Source organism: Hyaena hyaena, unplaced genomic scaffold, assembly GCF_003009895.1.
Source record: "Hyaena hyaena isolate Hyena2069 unplaced genomic scaffold, ASM300989v1 scaffold_277, whole genome shotgun sequence".
Taxonomy (NCBI): Eukaryota; Metazoa; Chordata; class Mammalia; order Carnivora; family Hyaenidae; genus Hyaena; species Hyaena hyaena.
In genome coordinates this window covers 1,576,981-1,601,325 of record NW_024080905.1, presented here as the reverse complement: position 1 = coordinate 1,601,325, position 24,345 = coordinate 1,576,981, and the positions used below count along the sequence as shown (strand labels likewise).

At 40.2% G+C, this 24,345-nt stretch overlaps 1 protein-coding gene across 1 annotated transcript in view; it reads right to left on the bottom strand.

Annotated features, from left to right (window-relative positions):
• Positions 1–24,345, bottom strand: part of CUBN (cubilin) — a 274,401-nt gene that overhangs the window by 105,111 nt on the left and 144,945 nt on the right. The window contains 6 exon segments of the mRNA XM_039245893.1: positions 890–1,095; positions 10,307–10,439; positions 11,446–11,574; positions 13,010–13,120; positions 14,771–14,884; positions 16,621–16,780. Of these exon segments, the coding sequence (XP_039101824.1) occupies positions 890–1,095; positions 10,307–10,439; positions 11,446–11,574; positions 13,010–13,120; positions 14,771–14,884; positions 16,621–16,780 (853 nt within the window).

Below are 24,345 nucleotides of genomic sequence, written 5' to 3'. Positions count from 1 at the left end.
ATCAGAAGTACTTAGAACAGCTATTTAATCAAATGAAAGAAACAAAAGCCAAGGGGTGTTGAAAAGGATGGACTTTTAATTGACTGTGATTTCTATTCTGAACACTGAAAGAAATATTGCTTCCCTTTTGGTTTCTGTACTATCTATTAATTCCTTGGAGAACAGTGATTTTCTGAATGGAATTCCATTTCCTAAGAAGGTTGCATGGTGTGAAAAGAGGAGATAACTTCTCATGTGAAAAGGGGTTCCCAGCCCCCAGGGGACCTGACGACAAGTGCGGGGTATCACCAGGCTCACTCTCTATTTTGTTTACCTATTTTCCTTTTTACAAAAGAATGGGACATGTTCTTAAAATTTTGGTAAGAGAAGCTGACATATTGAAATGACATGAAAAATAGCTAATTATGGAAAAGTCAAGTTAGAAAATAAAAATAGTAACATTTTATTCAGTTAGAAGAAAACCTTGCTGTTATATCTGAGCACTTAATTCAATCCTAAAATACACACACTGTTTTGAATTTGAAGAATATAGAGTTTGTGACTACAAATGAAATACATTTGGTATCAATATGCTAAACCTGAACTATAATACTTTAGAAGACTCTAACAAAATACCATGTAAAAAGTTTAATATAACATCAGGTAGAAACTTGAGCTTAAAACAATTACTAGAGCCATTGAGAAAGCTCTCCCTTGCTCTTGGTGGGCCATTCATATATAATTGGGTTTTTATAATATATTTTAAAATGAAGTAATTCCACAAACACAATAAATTAGGACAACAGAGTTCAGGATTATTCTTAACTTACTGCATCACTAAAAAATTCGTTACCCTTTCTAGTTTGTAGGCTGTTTTCTGGAAACCATCGATAAAATAGAAGCAACTTACTGTTAGTAAATATGGCTTGGAAGCCTATGCCATTGCCTGAGCTATCGGAGACAAATCGGATCCACAGTCTATGCCCAACAATGGATGAATAATTGAGGGGGAGGACATTTCCACAATATCGCCCCACCAAACTACCAGTGGCATTTCCTTCACGGATCTCCACAAAATCTCTGGTACAGTCCTGAGAATCCTCCAACTGGAAAGTTCTAATTTGAAAAAAAAAAAAAAAAGAGTTTAGGAGAATTAAATTGATAGAATAAGCTTTGGGATTGCCCCAAAACACCTGCTGGGTTAAACTGTTCTTTTATAAAACTTCAACTTCAATCACAGTATCTTTGAGCCAACTCTAAAAATTCCTCTAAAATTTGCTGAAATGCCTATTGCAGAGATACAAAGACAATTAACACACTGTCTTCAAGGGGTTGTCTTTCTAAGGGGAAAGATTAGGGAAGAAAACAGGAAAAGACACATTATAATGTGGAATATCATAAAATGCCCTCAGAGCTAAAAGTGCTCTAAGATTTTGAGGCAGAGGGATCACATCAGATTGTGAGGCTCAGTCAGAGCTTGATGGAGAGATTTTTGGGGGGATGGAAATATAAACACTACCCAGACTTAAGGTACAGAAATGGGGAGCAGAAAACACATGTCGATAAAAGCACATACACAGAAAAGGAGTGAGACTTATTTAGAAATCTGTGAGAGGTCTAGCTTGGTTAGAACACCGAGTACTTTTAAGACAACATTAGGGGACACAGCTGAGGCAGTATCATCAGCTAATTTTGCCAGAGCTTAAGTGCCAATCAAAGGCTCTGTACTTAATTTCTGAAAATGTAGAAGTATGGGATTCGCAGTAATAGAGGCTATTCAACTTGTATCATAATCTGCACTTATGATGACATGGGAGAATGAAAGACAGAAAATAATATCTATTCCATGACTGCCACATGTAAGAAACATATAGAGTCTGGAACATGTAAGTGCTAGCTAAATGCTTTCAGAATTTAGCCTTAATGCTTTATAAACTTGGATATAATCAAGATAGTGTGAGGGGTGCCTGTGTGGTGCAGTCACTTAAGCACCCAACTCTTGATCTCAGCTCAGGTAATGATCTCACAGTTCGTGTGTGAGTTTGAGACATGCATTTGGGCTTTGCGCTGATGGTGTAGAGCCTGCTTGGGATTCTGTTTCTCCTTCTCTCAGCCCCTATCCTGTTGTGCTCATTTCTCTCTCCCTCTCTGTCTCTCTCTGTCTCATTCTCCCTTTCTCCCCCTTTCTCAAAATAAATAAACTTTAAAATATTGTTAAAAATTAAGATAGTGCAGTACTAGTGCTAGGGGAGACAAATGGATGAATGGAACAGAAAAGAAAGTCCAGAGAAGGAGCCAGCAATATACATTCAGTCAATACAATCCAACCCATGCTGCCAAGATAATTCAATGGGAAAAAGAAAATCATTTTAACATGTGGTGTTTCAGTTACTGAAAATCCTTATAGAGAAAAAAAGAAACCCTCAACCTCTACCTTTCTCCATACACAGAAGGTAATTTAATATTCCTCCTAGATATACACAGAAAAGTTAGAGCCATAAGGCTCCTAGAAGAAAACAGAGACTATCTTTACAACCTTGGGGAAGGCATATATTTCTTAGATATCATGCAAAAGGCATTTACCATAAGATTTTAAAAATTAATAAATTTTACTTCATCAAAAATTAAAATTTCTCCTCATTAAAGACATGACTAAGAAAATGAATAGGCAAGTTAGAGACTGTGCAAGGGGAAGAAGAGATAATTATAAAACATATATCTAACAAGGGACTCTCTCTCTGGAATATAAAAGGAATTCCTACCAAGAAAAAAAAAACATAAAAAAACAAATAACCAAGTTAAAAATGACACGAGATTTGAAATGACACTTCAACAGAATTTGAGTGAATAGCCAATGAGAATGTCCAAAATACTCTGACATTGGTCATCAGAGCAGTGTAAATTAAATATCACAGTAAGTTATCATTTTATACCCATGAGAATGGCTAAACTAGAAAAGACTGATAAGATCAAATGTTGACAAGCATGCATAGCAACCAGAAATCTCGTATGTTTCTGGTGGGAATGTATACTGATAGAACCACTCTGAATAATTATTTGGCAGTTTCTTGTAAAATTAAATATACATCCAATTAATGCCCCAGAAGCTCCTCTCCAAGATATTTACCCAAGAGAAATGAAAAATGTGAGATCGTACTAGAATCCTGAATATAAAAGATCTCTTGCAACTCAAAAATAAAAAGACAATTCAAATAGTAGCAAAAGAACTGAAAATGCAGTGCTCCAAAGGAGATGTATTATGAATGGCCAATAAGAACATGAAAAACTGCTCAGTCACTAGTTACTTGAGAAATGCAAATGGAAATCATAATAAGGTAACACTTCATACCCACTAGGATAGCTATTATTTAAAAAATGGAAAATAACAAATGTTGATGAGGATGTGGAGAAATAGGAACTCTCAGGCACTGTAGGAATGTAAAATGGAGTAACCACTATAGAAAACAATTTGGCAATTCTTCAAAAAGTTAAGCATAGATTTACCATATGACCCAGTAATTCTGCTTTTAGGTAGATACCCAAAGAAATTAAAAGGGACTCAGGCAAACAGTTGCATATGAATATTTATAAAAGCATTATTCACAATAGCCAAAAGCTGGAAAGAATTCAAATGTCCATCAGTAGATGAATGGATATACAAAATGGATAAACAAAAATGGATAAACAAATGAATGGACAAACAAAGCTATATATATAGTTATATAATTATATATACTATATATAAATAAGATTATATATAGCTATATATAATTTGATATATATAATGTTGATAAACAAAACAATATACAACTATGAAGTTATCTATCTATATATGATGTTACATTTTATACACACACTAGAATATTATTCAGCCTCAAAGCAGAATGAAATTTTGATACATGCTGCAACATAGATGAACACTAAAAACATGCTCAGTGAAATAATCCAAACATTAAAGAATATGCATGATTCTACTTAAATGTGAAAACTAGAAAAGAGAAATTCATAGATACAGGAAGTAGAATAGAATTTACCAAGGGCTGGAGACAGGGAGTTACTGTTTAAGGGCTATAGAGTTTGTTTGGTATGATGAAAAAATCTCAGAAAAGCATAGTAGTGATGGATGCACAGAACTGTAAATGTATGTTATGCCACTCAATACGACAAGCTGAAGAGAGAAAAAAAGAAAAACCTAAAAAAAAAAAAAAAAAACCCACCAAAAATCAGTATTTAAAGTTGCCTGCAGAGAAAACAAAACAGAAATCTGAGCCCAGATGATGTTCTAGGGGAATTCCAAAGCTTCAATGAAATCAATAGCCCAATCTCAATGTTACGCAAACTGTAACAAAGAATAGAAAAGAGGAAAGTTCCCAGGCTTTCAAGGTTAGTATAATCTTGAGAGCAAAACCAGTCAAGGGAAGTCAAAGAAAGGAAAGTATAGGTCAGCCTCACTTAACAATATAGATGAAAAATCCTAAATAAAATATAAGCAACATGGATCCATCAATTTGTAAAATGTATAAATCTAATCAAGTTGGACTAATAACATTTTAAGATTAGAAGATCTAGGGGCGCCTGTGTGGTTCAGTTGGTTAAGCGTCCGACTCTTGATTTTGGCTCAGGTCATGATCTCATGGTTTGTGAGTTCAAGCCTCAAGTCAGGCTCCACACTAGGAGCCTGCTTGGGATTCTCTCTCCCCCTCTCTCTGCCCCTCCTCTGCTCATTCTCTGTCTCTCTCAAACAAATAAATAAAACTTAAAAGTTAAAAAAATATTAGAAGGTCTATAAGAAAATTCATACCACACACACACACACACACACACACACACAAACACACACTTAACAGACAAAGATAGACGTAAAATATATGAAGAGAGAATCCATAACAACTGCAGGAAAACACTGGATAAAACTCAACACCCACTCATCATAAAATACTCTTAGAAAATTAGGAATAGAAGGAAACTTTCTGAATGGGATGACAAATGCCTACCAATGCCTGCAGCAAATATGCTTCGAAGTAAAAATTTCAAAGTATTTCCTTCGATTCAGAAACAACACAAGGGAGCCTGCTCTCGTGACTCTGTTCCCCATTACACTACAGTGTTTTCCAGGCAAACAAGACAAGGAGAAGGGGGAAAGGGTTGTAAGGATTGGAAAAGAAGAGTGTAAGTTAGTATTCAGGAGAGTTCATTCACTGATGAATATCTACTGTGCACCTTACTGTGTCAGGTCCTTTTCTAGGCACTAAAAATAGAGCAGTAGAAAAGAGAGAAGAAAATCTGTGTTATTCTAGAGAAGACAATGGCTGCTGGATAAGATCTACAAAAATCAGTGGGGTTTCCTTACACCAGTAACCAAAAATTTAGAAACTGCAACTTAGTCAACATCTACTCAACAAACAAATTTTACTGTCTTCCATGTTTCCAAACACTGGCATGGGGACCTGGGGGTAGGACAGTGAAGAACACAGAGAATGTTCCTCCCTTTTGGGAGCTTCTATTCAAGAAGGAGAGATAGATAATAAATAAGTAAACATATAATTAGGTAGTGACCAATTCTAGGAGGAAAAATAATTTGAGGTGTTATTTTTGGTAAGGTGGCCAGGTTATGTCTATAAGTTTTAAATGGATTTCCTTTCCAATAGCAACAGCCAAAAAAAAAAAAAAAAAAAAGTGTCTAGCTATAAGACCTCTATTTAAAAAATGTGAAAGTTTAACAAAGAACACAGGAAAAGAACAAAATAAATGCAGAGATATTCCAAATTCAAGAATATGAAGAGTCAGTAAGGATCCTTCCAAAAACTAATGTATAAATTCAATGTAATTCCAGTCTAATCAACAAGTATGATTCCATTTATATGAAATATAAAACAGAAAGCAATATTATGTAGTGTGTATGGAGATCTGTATATGCTACTCATATTATACATATATAATTTGTATATATAGAAAAACATAAAGTTAAAAATTATAAAAACATGCCTGAGAGTGATATATATGCAATTCAATATGCAGGTTAATCCATGATGAGTAAGTAAGGGGGACTTTTGCTGCCCTGTAACATTTTATTTATTTAAAATTAATCTTTCAGTTTGTTCTCGGTATTCAAGAGTCTCTCATGGTTTGCCTCCCTCCCTCTCCCCAACTATTTTTTCCCCTTCTCCTCCCCCACGGTCCTCTATTAAGTTTCTCCTGTTCCACTTATAAGTGAAAACATATGGTATCTGTCCTTTCTGCCTGACTTATTTCACTCAGCATAACGCCCTCGAGTTCCAAACTGAGGACTGATGGGGGTGGGGGAGAGGGGAAGGGGGGTGATGGGCACTTGTTGGGATGAGCACTGGGTGTTATATGGAAACCGACTTGACAATAAACTATAATAAAAAATGAAATAAATAAAATAAAAAGATACAATTAATCTTTAGTATTTATTATTATTTTCTTTGAGAGAGAGAGAGAGAGAGACAGAGCATGAGTGGGGGAGGGGTAGAGAGAGAGGGAGACATAGAATCTGAAGCTGTCAGCACAGAGCCCAATGTGGGGTTTGAACTCCTGAACCATGAGACCATGACCTGCCCAAAATTAATCTTTAAAGAAAAAAAGTAATGGTTAAAAAATGTAGAGAAAGTGTATGCAAACTATTCTTCTTTTTTCAGAAGTAACTGGAGGAAATTTTTGCTGAGAAGAGGAAAGACAAGATTAAAAGAAGGAAGAGTGATCCAGAAAGGCTATAGAGAAGCAACTGTCAGAAAGGGGGGAAAATGTCCCAAGATAGATAATTTCCTTCTTTATTGTGTGTACTTTCCAGTCAACACTCAATATTTTGTGTTGCAAGATTTCACATGATGGTAAGTATAGGGCTCTCCTGGGACTCTATCTCAGCTAATGGATTAGGGTGACAGATAACCAGACTGAAGGTTCTGGGCACCTCAAGCCTTTCTGTGAGACCAGTGTATCAGGCACACCTCTGAGCATTCACTACCAGGATCCTGGAAAAGACAAGTCAGACAATGCCTGAACATGGATTTTCAAGCCAGATGCTAGCATTTGTAGGTCACTAGCCAGACAAACAGTGAATCTGTGGCTCTCGTGATCCTACCAAGGTGAAGTACTAAAATAAATAAATAAATAAATAAATAAATAAATAAATAGATCATCTGTATCTATATTCTAGACGTAGCTCTAGCAGCAAGCTATGACCTGTAACTGAGTAGCAGAAGAAATCAAGAAAAATCCACATCACGCTAAGCAAACTATACATTTGCCCTGACGCCCATTGCCTTCCTTAACAATTCACTCTTTATAACGCAAACCTTATATCTACAATCATTCCTGGCAAGGAGTCATTCTGAATCCCTCTTCAGGGTCACTGCCATGTTTAGCACTTAATATCAGGCTCGGTTTTCTTACCCATAACATTATCAACAATGTGAAATATGCTAACACTGTTTTGTTTTCTTTCTGTATCTCAGAAAGTAGGAAGAGAAGAAAGAGAGATGATTTTCCTCAGCAAGTGATTCACATGAAATCTAATCTGAACCTTTCTACCCAAAGTGCAATGCGTGGTCTGACAGCACCAGCACTGTCTGAGAGCTTGCTTAAATGAAGAGTTGGAACCTACCAATCAACTAAATTAGAATGTGGATTTTAGCAAGATCTCACGTGACCAGTGTGTCCATTTACGTTAGATCCAATGGCCCCGGAGATTGCTAAGTGGAGGTCTTTTCTGTTTGACTGCCATACTGGTGTACTCGAGGGCCAAATCACAGAAAAGACATGTGATTAGGAATGATAGCAGGATGATGCCTCAAAGAATCAAATTAAACTTTTAAAAAAGCTTATTGTTTTCTTGGAAGTCTTTGTTTTAGGCCGGTACATTTTATGAGCAAAGCTACCCTCTTTCCAAATACTTTGGCTGAAATCTGTTTGTAAAAATATGATTTGGAACAAAAATAGTACAATCACTGTTTCTCATTATCCCATTTTGATTCTTGAACTAAGATCAGTCACTTTCTAAAAGCACTCTGCCAGCATAAAATATATTTTCTGTTAATTCCTTTAAATATCTGTTTTACCAAAAACTCCTTTTTAGAGTCTATTTCTCCCTCCTCCTTTTTTGTTGAAGATTCAACCATAATTTCTCCGGTTTTTCTCCCTATTCAATTTCACCACAGTGTCCACAATCCAAACCCTGTGGTTTTTAACTTGACGTATTCCATATGCTTCTCACACAACCCAAGGGAATGTTTCCAAGCACCCATCTGGATGCAGTTTAGGCCAGGGCAGAAATAACTCACAGGCCTTGCCATAAAGCCCTTCTCATTATCCTCTACATAAAGAGGAACATCTTGCATTCTACAAAATTCATTTTAAAAAGAAAACTCAAGCAAGTAACACAAAATAACCAAAATTAACTTCTTATGGATGAGAAAGGAAAAAGCTGAGTCGTCAAGATTTGCCTATATGATAATTAAGATTTAGTGTCCATTAAACAGTGCAGTGGATGAGACTAGCTTTTTGTGTTTATCTCCTATCTTCTAGAAAAAGCTCAGCATCACCCATCTGATTTAACTGTGAAATGTCCCACAAGGTATTTTAGAAAAGGCAGAGTGAGATCACTTAACATTCAATGATCATCTGGTATGCATCAATCTTGTGCTACACATTTGACATCTGACATCTTTAATGGTGGCCCTGTAGATGGAATGAATCTCTTTATGTTTAAATAAATAGCTTCTTGGCCTGAATTTATTAGTAACTCATCAAGAAATGGGATGACTGTCTTAAACATCTCCTGCACCTGGGCCATTCCTGGCAACCACTGAATGTGAGATTAGTCAACAATGTGAATATGGTGGAGACTAAAAGGAAAAAGACCGAAAAAGAAGCCCTTTAAAGATTTGGCAGTTAAGAGGCCTTATAAGCCACGGAAAGGACTTTGGGCTTTATCATAAGAACAATAATCATGTTTAATTCATCATTGTATACAAAGCATCAGGCATGGGAGAAACATGTGCTAACTCTGTGAGCACACAGTAGGGGCTTACACATATTTGTTGAATAAAGGAAGACATATATATCAGGAAAAAATTATATAGAGAGATTTCTCCCCACAAAGAACTTTGAGCTTTTAGTAAAGATGAAAGCAAACAAAAACTTCTTTCCTATGTGGCAGCTTAACCTTGCTTTGCCTTTCAGGCACTCAGCAGGCGTCTCTGTTTTAACACAATGCCGCTTGGACCCTGAAGAGCACTGTCTGATTGATGGACTGAAAGAAAACAACATTAGATGTCTGAACATGGCCCGCAAATGGGACTGTTCTTTCATTTTTTAAATCCTTCCTTGATGCACATTATGGCGGGTCGAGGAGAAGGAACAAGACATTTTTGAATAAACAGGCCAGTCCTCAAAACAATCCCTTGCTGTCTACACCAAAGTATCCTATTCTCTTCAAAAACGGAATTAGCAATCCCAAATGATGCCCGATAACGTGTAATATGATCTAACAAATAACTTTTCATTTAAAGTGGTAATTTAAGCACCAAAATCTTTTCACTCAGTATTTGTTAAGTGTCTACTACCAGTTCGGCATGTCACAGGTACATCTCTATCGACTGATTGAAAAGTCTCATGTCCTTTACCATGTGCTTTTCACTATCTCCTTCTAAAAAAAGACACATTATTATTATTTTATTTAATCTAAGACCACCCTGAATGTGGCAGGAGCCTACTATTAATTCCATATCCATAGTCCCTATTCAAATTGTCTTATAGTTTAATGAGGAACATGTGAGTAATTTTACCAACCAACCACTAAGTTCCTAGAAACTTCCAAAATTATTCTCAACAGAGAAGAAGGGTAAGGTGAATTGGGGTAGGGACATGGTACACGAGGTAAGGAAGGCTTGACTGTGGTGGAGATTTCTGCTGGAAGAAAGAATGTTAGTCTCTCTCTGGAAGACTCTAGATGTGTCTAATTCAGAAAAAGATACTATTACTGTTCTCAGAAAATAAACATTTCACAAACTCATGGACCAAGGGCTTAGGCATATCTTTGTCATAATGTTAGGCAGGGCTCTAGAAGCATTCTCAGGAGAATTTCAATACCATTTGTAACCCAAACTATGACTAAACAGAGGAAATTTGGAAGCAGACTTCCTAAAGTTCCCACCATGTTCTCTAACAGTTGCTTGGACACACATGCTATGAGTTGTCCGTTCTGTTAGCAACGGTGCTTCCTTCCTGCAGATTCAGTCACACTGAAACAATACCACACACACACACACACACACACACACACACACACACACACACAAGGATTTACAGAAAAGACAGCTGGAGCCGGTTGCCAGGGGAACTGACAATGTTCCAGACACATTCCACGTTAGAGGGATAAACGTCCGGGTAGCCAGGGCTGTTGAAGATGCCTTCGGCCATGTGGAAGGTTCCACCACAAGCTGGAAGAAAAGAGAAACAAAGTGAGTGCCAGAGCAAAGATCGAATATAAGACACCACAAGGGGAAGGAGAAAACACGACAGGAGCTACTGCCAGGATCAAAGGATGCCCTATCCATTTCCAATTTGAAAAAATCCATGTCATATATAATAAGGAAAAGCTTATGGAGACTGAAAATAAGCCACAGGACATGGTGGGTCAGAAGGAATCTCTGTAGTTTCTCTTCTAAAAGCCTCTTCTAGCTGCAAACTATAACTTCATGTAATAATAAAAGCCATATTTTAACTCCACAACCACTCACTATTTCTGGCCAGGATGATTTTCAACGCTGGCTCCGAACAGAAGGCAATATTCCAGCTTTTCCCTCTCAAGAGGACACACACACACACACACACACACACACACTCTCTTCTAGGTGTTTTGTCCTTTTAACTGCCAATAACCGGAGAGCTGGCGGCTGACAGATAGCGTATCCCTGGCTGACAGACCCTGTCCGGGTGACTCCCCTTTCCCTCCCTCCTCCCTCCATGTCACCATCCATCCTGCCACCAATGACAACGCCCAGACCTGCCTGAGCCCAGCTGCGAGGCCGGGGAGACTGGAGAACAGCAGCTGTCCATTCATAAGAGATGCCAATGGACATTGCCAGTCAGGGGCTGCCTTAACACACATGTCATGAAGGAGCACACTGGTCATTCCAGCATCGTCCCAACCACCCCTCCCCACTTCCAGAGTTCACTATGAGCATGAGTCACAATAAGCAAGGCATGGAAGCACCCCAAGCGTCCGCCAGTGGATGAGCGGATAAAGAAGATGCTGTACAGAGTTTACCACTGTTAGAATCTACGAGTAGGTTAATCTAAACTGGAAGACAGTGAGGTTAGTCACAGAGGTGACCTCAGGAAACTGGCTCCCAATTCCCATGATACAATAGTCTCAAATAGCAAGCCAAGGATTTGTATCACATCCCTCTTAACCGAGTAGTGCCATTTGCTAACTTCTCTTACCTGACGACGACGCGGCATATGTAGCATGGAAACCCTCGGAATTCACTCTAGAATCCGAGACAAACCTCAGCGTCAGAGCATTGCTAAAGGACGTGATGGGATGGGGCATGGTGGTGCCACAGTAGCGGCCTGAATTGGAAAAGGACAGAAAGAATGAATGATGACATGGCACAGGGCATAGGCTGTCATTTCCAGTAAATGTGAATTTATCAGAACCACAGGAGACGGAAGCAAAAAGAAGAAATCACTATTCAGAGAACTGAAGTCAGGGTCGGTGTTTGGGACGATGCCTGAGAGTTAAACATAAACTATAAAGCCAGGCAGAGGACATATGATTTATAACATGTTGAAGAATATTGGGGAGGAGGGGGCGGTAAGAAAGATGGAGATGACTCTCCAAGTGAAACGAATGCTAAAGTGTCTAGCAAAGACGGGACCTGCACAAGTAAATGCACTAATACATAGAAGCAATGCATTATAGCCCAAAAAAACCCAAAACGTGTGGATGCAGTAGCCAAGATACATCAATTCAACTCCTAGCACTGCCATTTGCTAGCGGCATGACCTGAGACAAGTTACTGACGGTCTCTGTGCCTCAGTTTCCCTGCTGTGGTAAAGAGATGATCAAAAATAATGAAACCTCTACCATAAAGGTATGAGGATTAACCAAGTTGCTATTTATAAAGTTCTTAGCATAGCAGTGAGCACAAGTTAAGTGCTAAGTAAGTGTCTGTTAAATGATACACCTTCGTCCTTGATCGAACGCTCACAGGTAAATATCCCAAGCGATACAATCAGGACCGCATAGAGCAGAGAGGATGCGATTGCCCACTGTTGTCGCAGGCTCTGCTCTGAGGATAGAGCCACCGGCCAAAGTCCCTCCTCTGAGGGAGCTTGTCTTCTAGGGCAGGAGAGGAAACTTGCATGGCAAAGCTCAAAGATGAGTAACTCATGGAGAAAATTTAAATAACCTGAAATTATTTTACTTGAAGGTATTTCAGAAACTAGATAACAGCACTCTTTACCATTTCACTGGGATGCCCTGAAATCCGAATTTCCATGTGTGTTTGTTGCTGTATTTTTTGCTTTGTTTATTTAGTTATTCCTTCCTTCCCTCCCTCCTTCTTTCCCTCTCTCCCTCCCTCCCTCCTTCCTTCTTTCCTTCTTTCCTTCCTTCCTTCATCTGTTGCTTCTACTGAGGAAAAAACCAGGACCATGCTCAATTTTAACATAAGAAGTGGTCATATATTAACAAGAAATTTCTCACGGAGTGCTATCGAATGCCAGGAAGGACGGCAATTCACTGCTCTCTAAAGCAGCTGCAACTGTTAAATTAAAAAAAAAAAAAGACATAAATTATTCATGTCCTTGAATGTGAACAAGCTGTGTTTCTTGAGCCCCACCTTCAGGCCTGCTATCCTACCCTCTAATTACCTCCACTTGGCTTATGTTGCTCTTCATATCTGTTGGGAACATTCTAACCTTGAATAACAGCATATACATTTGTAAATATATAAATGAAAGCCAGCCAGGGCCACAGATGGGCGCGCGAGCACTGCAGTACCTCGGAGAGGCGCGTCCTCATAGCTGCCATCCAAAATCTCTAAAAAGTCTTGTGTACACGTTTCGCTGCTTTCAAGTCCAAAGTGGCCAAAGGAGAGGGTAATGTGATTGACTGTAAGAAAGGGAGAGAGGACTGATAAGTACTGACAAACAAAACATGCAGGGACGGAGGTTTTCCCTTTGATCATTCACTTTGCAGGTTCTCAGCAGGGAAGCAACGTATTTGGTTCCTCTGAAGAGCGACAGAATCAATGTTTTTTTTGCAAATGTTTACAGAATGTGAAATGCTGATAGCGGTAAATGAGAGGGCCCTGGGGCATGTTCATTCCACGGAGACCATGCAGAGTGTCTTGTTCGCATATACGGTCTTTACACTTTTTGGATCAGCCATAGCTGGGTTCCTCTGGGAAGCATTTTTCCCAATAGGGTACTTTGCTGACTTGTAAATGAGATGCTCTTACCTGAGGCACGCAGGGCCCAGCTCTCTCAGTTTTAAGTGAAGGCCAGAGCCAGCACCCTAGAGGTTTGGAGACTTTAGAAAGAAAGCTTTGAATTACTTGCAAAACAGCAAGTGCCTGGGTGCGTTTTTCTTTTGTTATTCGTCCAGGGTCCCTAATCTTAAGAATAGGATCCTTTCCTTGTAATGTCTTTGAACCAGTGAGATCTTTCATCTAAATGCCTTACAACTCATTAGAAATTACCCTTACTTGCAAAACTGTTCAGCTCAAGGCAGGAGGCTCCCATATCAAGGGCTTAGTTTTTGGCCAGCTTGCAATTTTCTTTGGCTACGGATTACTTCCAAGCCCCAAACCATATGCATGTCAATAAACATATTCTTTGGTTACCTCTTAACTTCCCAAGAGAAGTGTTAGAAAATATTTAAGACACGCTTATCATTTTTTAGATTAGCTAATAGGGCCTCACTGGCTTAAGTGGATTTGCTTATTGTCACAAAAGTCATTAATTACAAAGCAGAGTAAAGGACCTCATGCCTTTCCTACATTATGTCTGAAATTATAAATTGTTCCTGAAAACCTCAAGGAAGGGTCTGGCTCCTCTGAAACAGGCGTGTCCCTCTTTGCAATCACTTTGCTTTGAGTCCTAAGGAGTCTCCTCATTTTTTCTGTCTATAAAATGTGGACAGTCTACCACCAGGTTGTTACCTGGTCCAAGAATATGATTCTAGAATTCTAAAATGAAAATAATGCAAGCATTCATTGTTTCTTCTAGGCCATGCACTAGAATTTTTTTAATACGTGCATTACACGAGAGGCCGGGTTACGTAATTAGCTTCCACTTTGATCAAAGATCGATAGGCTCATGGCATCGCAGTCCCAAACTATGAGCTATTAGTTTTTCTATTTACAGTTCTTTTTATTCATTTAGTTATTTGGCAGCTGTCCTGAACACCTACCACCTTCAAGGCACACGTGTCAAAAACTACTTGTCAATTAGTTTTGCTTATCCCCAATGTCACATGCCTGTCCATACAGCAAGGTTACAGGTGCTTTTTTTTTGTCCTTCGTTAGGCCTTGAGCCTTAATTTTTTTTTTCTTTACTTAAGAATAAACAGTCAAAATTGCTTTCTTATCAGATTAGGAAGTGCTCGTTCTTGTGCACATCAGGAACGGGACTTCCCACAAAAGAAGAGGAAGGCCATCAATTGTTACCATCAAGGAGATAGGAGCATTAGTCATGGGCGGACTTTCCCACAGACACCATCCATCCTGGATTCCTTTGCCTTTTCCTCTTTGTTACTTACATGGAGGTTGAGCTTGAATTATCCAGCTGCAGTTCTGATTGTTTGGATACTTGGCAGGGAACAATGGAGAGGATATAGTATCAGACGAGTCGGTGAGGATGTAGCCCCCACAGGCTGAGGAACACAAAGACACACACACACACACACGCACGTCATATACTTTTGGTTTCTACTGGCTGCACAAGACAGTTATTTGGTAAGTAAAAACACTGATGAGTTTTTCCCATTTCTGAAACGCATGCCAGGGTGGTACTCGGTCAAGGAAGCTGCACATAAACCGTGAGGAAATGGGAGTGCACTGTACGTTTGTAACAATATTCTTTAATTACAGGAAGTGGGGAGTGGCAAAGGACAGGAGATGAAAGGGCTACAAGCTGCCTGAATCACCGAAACGAAACTCTAGTATTGATCCGCTTACTTTGCCTGCTCCTAAATTAGGGGTATAGGGATAATCTGCTTATGAGCAACTTTATTTATTTACTTATTTTTTGGAAAGTAAACCGTCAATTGAACAAGACTGGATAGATGCCTGAGTGTTATCAGAGAAACACAGAACTCTGTGGCGGTGCGGAAAGGAGAGGCTGGCCAGCTGGGGAGAGGAAGGGGTGTCTCCAGGAGGAGAGTGGCTGGGGGTGGAAGTGAGGGTAAGGAAGAGTAGTCCAGTGAGAGAGAGAGAGGAGGGTCAGGCCTGCGACTGCGCACACTTGGCTGAAGTGTGGGGCTCCTGAGGGGTGTTGGAAGTTACACTTGGGGGAAAATGGACTGGGGAAGGTTCTAGGGCCCTTGGGTAACATCTGGAGGAATCTGGGACTCCATTCCCCATGGCGATGCAAAGCCAGGATGGACTGATGGAGTAAGGGTATGGCCAGGGCTTTGGTGAGCTGACCTTGGAAGCAGATGGGGAAAGAGTGGATGAGTTGCAAGAGGCTTCATAATAATCCAGAGGAGACCTACTGGGAACATTGTTTACTATGAGGCAAACCATAAGTAATTAATTAAATGAAAAATGAAATGGGTTAAGAAACTATTCTTTTCTTTGCAGAGTGATTGATTTATGCACTGTCTTTCTCCAAAATCTACATCACATCTTTGGGAGACCCCAATCCAGAATCCATCCCTAGCCAGGGCTCTTCACTGTAGGATACAGACAAGCTCAAAACAGACCAAATGACTAAACAGATCACACTTATTTGGAAGGACAAGGACCCTCTGAGTAAAAGTGAGAGGCAAATTGAAGCTGACCGACAACTCTTTCCACCTTGGGCTCCATCCCTGACAGGGGGGAAAGGGATTAATCTCCAAGAATGGCCAGATGAAAAGCAATGGTGAAAAAGTCTAGAAGGATGAACTCAGAAGTAGTGATTTAAGAATAAAAACAGTGGAAAACAACACCGATTCCTTGGGTGGGCAATATTCAGGGTGCCGCTACCTCCAGGGTGAGCATTAGACTCTACTTTACAAGCAAGTCTTGTAATTTATAATTATCCCAGCAGAGAATCTTAGACAAACGCCAGATAATTTATCTACTCATGAACAAATATGGAGCAACAGTTTTACAGTGACGCTAGTATTAAAAATGCTCTTAAATATGATTCTGAAAGCTCATTTGATAGATATGCAGATCCAAAGGAAGTTAGCATCACCTGTTAGACGATAGTAAATTTAAAGGATTGACAGGTGAAATAATTGCAAATCATAGTTCCTTTGTTCTATTTAAATTGTCGCCTGTTATGTAGAAGGCTGGGACCAATTTCCAAGCACTGGTCTCCTTTTTTGGCAGCACCAGGAAGGGCACTCCAGAACAGAAGGCGGGTACCTCAACGACACACACAGGTACAAGTGGCACTTGCCTTGGCTGAAGTGAGCTCGAAAGCCCCTGCTCTGTCTGGAAGGACCAGACTGGAACCTCAGAAACAGGCTGTTTCCTGAAGAGATGATGGGGTTGGCCGGTGGCTGTCTTCCACACATTCTGGCAAGGCGAGTGGTTGTGGGGCTTAAACCGTCATATGCCTACAAATTAAGACAGCAGAGGAAATAGTAGTTCAGAACGTCAGATTTACACCCATGGGGCCCATGGTCCATGGGCTATCTACACATTGGTGAGCTGGTGGAAAGTAACACATTCGCTGGATCTAGTGCTTTATTTCATTGTCTCGTCACCTAGTCCATGGGAGCGTCTGAATCGTTGGTTGTGTTTAGGGAACGTATATGGATTCCAGCGGGAGTTCCTCTTCCAGAGCCACAGTTACATCCCTGGATATTTTACTTTTACAGCCCTCCCTTCTCCCCTGACCTCAGCGCATTCCATCAAGGGCCATGTCCACAGGTACTGAACTGTTTGCTGCAAGAATGAATATAAGAACAAACAGATGAGAAAGAAGGATGAGTAACCATTTGTTTTCAGAAACCCAACATTTGCCAGAACTTTCTGCTTTGCATCAAATAGTGGTCGAGAAGGAAGAAGGTTGGCAGAGTTCTTTCAAATTATATAGTGGTATGAGCCTAACCCAGAAAATTATCTAATTATTATTATTATTAATGATATGATAACAATAATAATAATAATAATAATAAAGTACTGGGTTCTATGTCCACCCAGGGCTATGTTGGGACTTAGCTGACCCTTCATGTGTACTAATGGAATAGAGTTGACATTACGTGGACCCAGATCACTATACGGGTTTGTGCAATCGAAACTTGGCTAATTTCCTTGGAACTCAGTGTATCTGGTGTGCAATTTTTTATACACTTCTGCATAAATGGGGGAAGTGAATTCCTTTTCTTTGGATGATAACAATAATGAATAACAACCATTCATCAAGTGCTTACCGTCTGCCAGCAACTCGTTCAACCCTTCATGCACACTATCCATTTCCTCCTCCCCAAATGTCTTCCATTTTTAAGAAAACAAATGCTACACAGAGAGAAAACTGTGTGGCCAGCTTCCACAATTCCTAAGAGGGAGCAGGTCATGTTAAACCAGACAGCTAGATTCTAAAATTGAGAACTGACACTCTCATATTGTCTAATGCAAGATACCAATTAAGCATGGTAGGTGCATCAACTGCCAACCACCAGAGTGTGATTAAAATATGAAGTTAGGACATGGCTGCTTCACCCAAGATAAATTATCATTTATATTTCCTAAGAAACACGTGAGGAAAAAAAATAGAAACTTGGGGTATTTGATACAAGGAAAGTTCACACAAATTACTTTAAAATATCTAGTGATGATTACAATCAGTGTTCTCTCCAACACATACGTATGATTGGGAGGCACTTCTCAATTTAGTTCATTATAAACACATGAATCAAACATTAGTATGTTTAACTCTCTACTGAGGAGCTAAAACTTTTGCAATAATGAACGTTAAATAAATGTGGTTCTAGAACACCATTTCTTTGTACTTTTTCATTGTTTTATCTAATGTTCACATTTTAATTTTTTTAAATTTTTTTAATGTTTTATTTATTTCTAGGAGAGAGAGAGAGACAGCGTGAGCAGGGGAGGGTCAGAGAGAGAGGGAGTCACAGACTGAAACAGGTTCCAGGCTCTGAGCTGGCAGTCAGCACAGAGCCCGACGCAGGGCTCGAACCCATGAACCACGAGATCATGACCTAAGTGAAAGTCGGATGCTTAACCGACTAAGCCACCCAGGTGCCCCTTAATGTTCACATTTTAAACCTACATGTCCAATAAATAAAACCTTAAACCTGATTTGTATTGAACATTTAAAGATTGACTAATACCTCAGTTACATTTTCTTCACAAAGTCAAATTATATTTTCAATCTAGCAATGACTGCTTCTTTTGAACACATTGAACGCCATCAATAATAGTCAAAACAATGTATAAATCAAGTGGCATCTGGGTGGCTTAGTCAATGAAGTACTGACTTCAGCTCAGGTCATGAGCTCATGGTTTGTGGGTCTGAGCCTGGCATTGAGCTCTGTGCTAACATCTTGGAGCCTGGAGCCTGGAGCCTGCTTTGGATTCTGTGTCTCCCTCTCTCTCTGCCTCTTTCCTGCTGGTGCTCTGTCTCTCTCTCAAAAATAAGTAAACATTAAAAACAACAACAACGTATAAACAAGACTACAAAACCTCTTACTATATTTATTCAACCTACTCTCAAATGTTACCACCATTGGTTTAACCCGACTTTTTAAAAAATTTTTTTAAATGTTTATTTATTTATTTTTGAGAGAGAGACAGAGTATGAGCAGGGGAATGTCAGAGAGAGAGGGACACAGAATCTGAAGCAGGCTCCAGACCGTCAGTCCAGAGCCTGATGTGGGGCTTGAACTCATAAACCAAGATATCATGACTTGAGCCGTAGTCAGACGCCCAAACGACTGAGCCACCCAGGCACCCCGACTTTATTTTTTGTATACTTGGCTTTATAATTTCCTAAGGTTATACAGCTATAACATCTTTAGATTTCAGTAATGTTAGATTAATACTGTCTTGCTTTAAAGAGTACCTTCCTAGAACACCTTAAGAGTCTGGAGAATGTGCCAGTTGACTCTCGGTTAAGACGATCTGCACAAGACTATTTGCTTCTCTCAGGGTGATGTGTTTGTTTAGTACAGAATTTCTTATACTTTGAGGAACACTGGGGTTCTGTGAGGTATATAGACTCCTCCACCAAAAAAATACCACCAACAAAACAACACACACACTGAGAGAAATTTTGTAAGTCCATACACTCACAACGGCAAGGCTCTTTTAGTTTCCTTTATTTCTCCCCAAATTCAGAGGCCTGGTGAGTAAGCAGGTATCATTCCTTCCTTTTCTAAATGGCTGCAATCCTCTTAAGGCAAAAAAGTAAGGTAGAAATTTAGGGCTAGATGGAACAAGCTATTTCCCTGGGGATCCTTTGAATGGGCACATCTTCCAGAATGTCTATGTATTTCTCAGGCCTCCTCCCCCAGAGACCCTTTAATCAAAGGGCCTTGGCTACGACTCATATGGCTGGGCATTGCTTCGCAGGAAGTGGATTTGAGGTAGAAGCTTTCCAGATGTCCTTGAATCAAAATTATATACCAGGGAAACACTAAATTTGATTAGCATGTTGTAATTTTATGAAGACCACCAGAAACATCCTAATCTAGTCCTCAATACCATGTGATTTTTTTGTTTGTTTGTTTTGATGAAGAAAATGAGACTTAAGTTTGCTAGCTATTAACGTTTTGCCTCATCCAACATGAGCTATGGACTTCTCCGAGATCACACACATAGTGAGTAGAGTCAGGAACTGATCTCTCCTCTTTCCACATTCTCTATTATATTGCATCACTTCTCTTTAAAATGCTTTTGGGGCGCCTGGGTGGCTCAGTGAGTTAAGTGTCCAACTTTGGCTCAGGTCAGGATCTCACAGTCCGTGGTTTGAGCCCTGTATAGGGCTCTGTGTTGACAGCTCAGAGCCTGGAGCCTGCTTCACATTCTGTCTCCCTCTCTCTCTGCCCCTCCCCCACTTGCTCTCTGTCTCTGAAAATAAAATAAAGACATAAAAAATACTTAAAAATAATAAAATGCTTGTGATAGTTTTTAAGTCATATATACCCAGACGTCATTTTATGAAAGTGCAGGATCTCAGATCAAGGAAACAATTGACTTAATATTTTCAAATAGCAATTCTTTTATTTGAGATTGCTCCTAACACTTGTAGTACCAAATAAATTTAATGTTTTTTTTTTTTTTTAATTTTAGAGCAAGATGGGGGGAGAGGGGCAGAGAGATTGGGAGGGAGAACCTTAATCAGGCTCCATGTTTAGTGCAGAACCCAACACAGCACTCGACCTGACAGCCATGAGATCATGACTTGAACCGAAATCAAGGGTCAGATGTTTAACTCACTGAGCTACCCAGGCATCCTGAAATAAATTTAACTTTTAATTTACAAAATTGTAAGAAAAAAACTATACAGAAGAAAATATGAGAAACCTTGCTCCCACTTATTTAAAATTCTAAAGTCATGGAAATTTTCAATATGCATCTTTCCTTTATTTCCATTTGGTTTCCAAGGCAGACCTAGCAAATTATGCTACTATTGGCTATACATGTAACAGTCACAAAACTTACAGATATATAATTCTTACTTAAGTCTACTGCCAATAGTTTGCTAGATCTGAGATTTGGTTTTCTAATCTGTTACTGAAGTGGTAAAAGTCAGAGAAATTACCACACCCCACCAAGACCTGTACATCTCCATTAACTCATTTCTAGATGACATTAGTAACATTTTGAAATTGAATCCACAAAAGAAAAAGAAGCTACACTCCTGAAAGCTCCAACTACTCAGACTTTAAAAACAAAGACATCTGGTTGAGTGGTAATCTAATTTCTACAAGAAGTTAACTAGTCTCTAAAAAGTATCCAGAGTTTTGTCAAATTTCCAGATACCAACACACACATTCAAAATGCCTAATATTTATCACATGAAAGTAGGAGACTTGGGCACATAATAGACAATAAATGTTTCATTTATGGATGAGTGCAGGAATTACATATGTAAGAGTATATGGCCTCTAAGCACAGAGGACTAAGAATAAGGGAAAGCCCAGAGTTAAGAAATAGCTGTCCCTCTCTCATGGATCGGAATGTATAAATGCATAGCAGGCATGACAGTCGGTAAAAGAGGCTATTCACAGTGGGAAAGAGGTCAATCGGGGCTGCTTTCTGGGCAGGCTTTTTACATTTTGGCCTCAGCGGTCAATGGAGGAGGGTCTGATCACAGGACACGGGTTATGCCACACGCACAACTGCCCAGTGCCCTTCTTACTGGCAGTGCCAATCTTTTACCAGCACTGTGAGAGAACATGGAAGGCAGACGGTGGGCAGAGGAAATCAGACCTGTCCCCAAAGCCCAAAGTATTCAGAACACATGACATTACAGCGCTATTGGGAGCCCTCCATACTCTAAGCTCTACCCAGAAGTTAGAACTGAGCCAAACATTTATGAATTTGAATACTTGATGCTTTAAAATCTTAAGAAGAGCTGAGAAATATCAATCCTTTTTCAAAGTTAACGCATGTCAACTCCAGCATAAAGTGACACTGGAATGGGGAGCCATTCAGGTACGAGACTAGGAATCCCTTATGATGATATTTATAGAGGCCTGGGGTCAGGGTCCTAAGCATTGGTAATTTGAGAAAATAAAGGGAACATTTGCCTTCCCATACACTTACTGATGACAGAAATAAGGGTAACTGACACCACTGTATAGCTCATATTGTTCATCAGAATTAGAAGAATGCAAAGATACAAAGCCCTCACAACACTTCCTGGCACACAATAAGTACTTGAGCGATATTAGCTCTATTTGTAAAGGGAGACAAAGAGAAAGGTAGAATGCTGTGTATGGAATGGATAAAAGTAGGAAGCTATTGAAGCAAAAACAAAATGAGGTCTGAGGAGGGGGTTGTCCAGTGACATGGATGAGGCTGGAGCATAACCCATGGATAACACCCACCTAGGACTGTGGGAGGCCAGGGGCAGAGGGGGCAACCCTGACCTGGCCCCCAGTGACCTGGCCCCCAGTGATTCATGCTCTTGTGTAATCCCCCCACCCCCACCCCACCCAGGAGTGCGAGCTGAACCCAATGATTTGCTTCTTCTAAGAAACAGGTGGGAGCCATGGTGATGGGATGTCACTTCCTTTTTTTTTTTTTTTTTAATGTTTTATTTATTTCTAGGAGAGACAGAGAGAGACAGCGTGAGCAGGGGAGGGTCAGAGAGAGAGGGAGTCACAGACTGAAACAGGCTCCAGGCTCTGAGCTGGCAGTCAGCACAGAGCCCGGCGCGGGGCTCGAACCCACGAACCGCGAGATCATGACCTAAGCGAAAGTCGGACGCTTAACCGACTAAGCAACCCAGGCGCCTGATGGGATGTCACTTCTACGAGTAAGTTACAAAAGAGGGACCGTTCCATCTCGTCAGCTCTCTCTCTTGCTGCCCCTCTCGCTTGCACTCTGCATTGCCTGCCCTGATGAAGCTCTGCTGTGCTGTGAGATTTCCTCCTCCTGGAGGAGTCGAGGGAGGCCCCCAGCCCGAATCCTGCCGACAATCATGTGAGCGAGCTAGGAAAGAGCTAGGTAACAGGCACCCTCATTCTTAACTCACAGAAATGTTCAGCACTGTTGTTTTAAGGCATTGAGTTTTGGGGAAGTTTGTTATGCACCAATAGATAACTAATGCAGGAGGTGTGAAATGAGGGACTGAGAGAGGAATGAACAATGGAGTCCTAAGGACGAGGATGTCTGATATCACTTATGAACTTGACTGTGCTGCTGCTCTTTGCAGTAAACACCTGCCAGTGCTCCAAATATTTAGTCAAAGTCTACTACACAAAATAGCAACAAGATACTGGTATTTTGGAGAAATTAAGAAAAAAAAAGTGTAAATTCCAACATTCTCTTAACAAGGGAGAGGGAGAAAGGGAATGGCCATAAGAAGGAAGAGAAAGAAGGCTCGAAATGTGAACCATGACCAAAAATAAAGAAAAAAAAAAAAATAAAGAAAAAAGTGGCCATCTGGTTGACCTCCTTTCTCTCCTCAGCTCTCCCCTCTCCTTACTTCTCTATACAGAAATTCCTAAAAATATTATGGGAGAATAATGGGTTTTCTAGATCCCCTGACTCTTTCCCTCACCCGGAGTGATCAACCACTGAATACTCGACTGAAGGAGCAAAAATTACTCATGAACTTAGTGACGTGGAGGCCACTGGAGGCCTAATGAGTTGTTTGGGCATAATGATGCGCAGACAGCAACTGAGTGGGCTGAGCTGTGTGTGCAAAGGGGAGAAATGAAGACAGAGTGACACCTTCACTTCTCTTTTAACAGCTGGCTACTCTAGGGAGGAGTCACTGAGGTAATATGTGCTGCCTGACACAGGAGACGCACTTAGGGACTCCAGTTACCCTGTTTTCTTTCTTTGTTTCTTCCTTTGTTCTTTGGAAAACACGGACATCACAAATTGTTCAGGAATTGATAGGATCCATTAATGTACCAGCTGAGTTGGGGATAATAAAGCATCTGGCCTCCTTGAGGAAAGTCAACGGTTTTAAATCTGTGCTCCTCCCCAAACGCCTTCTCTACAAAACTCTCCCCACCCCACAACACGGCTTCATAAATACTTCCCGGGTGGAGCCTCAATGGATGTCGAGATCCATGGTTAGCACAAGCCACACTGTTCATGTCCTTTCTGTTGTGTGACCTTTGCTGACAGGCTATGCACAGGCTCCAGCCTATCTGACATTTTCCATCGGATTCACTAAGGCCCAGTGGGAAGCACACTGACCTTTGATTCAGAACACCTGGGAAGCACTGGGACCTTATTGTCAGAACACCCAGAAGCACTCTGTTCCTAGAGTCATAACACCTGGACTTGAGTCCTGGGTCCATCGAGGGGATTTGTTTTCTTGCCAAAGCCACTTCAGAAGCTTCTGGTTATCATCCCCTCATCTTACAAACGGGGGTGGGGAATTCCTCCCTCTGTCTTATCATTGTAAAGATCAAGTACGACAATGTGTTGGAAGTTTTGTGGAAAGAGTATGAATGTGAAGGTGAGTTTC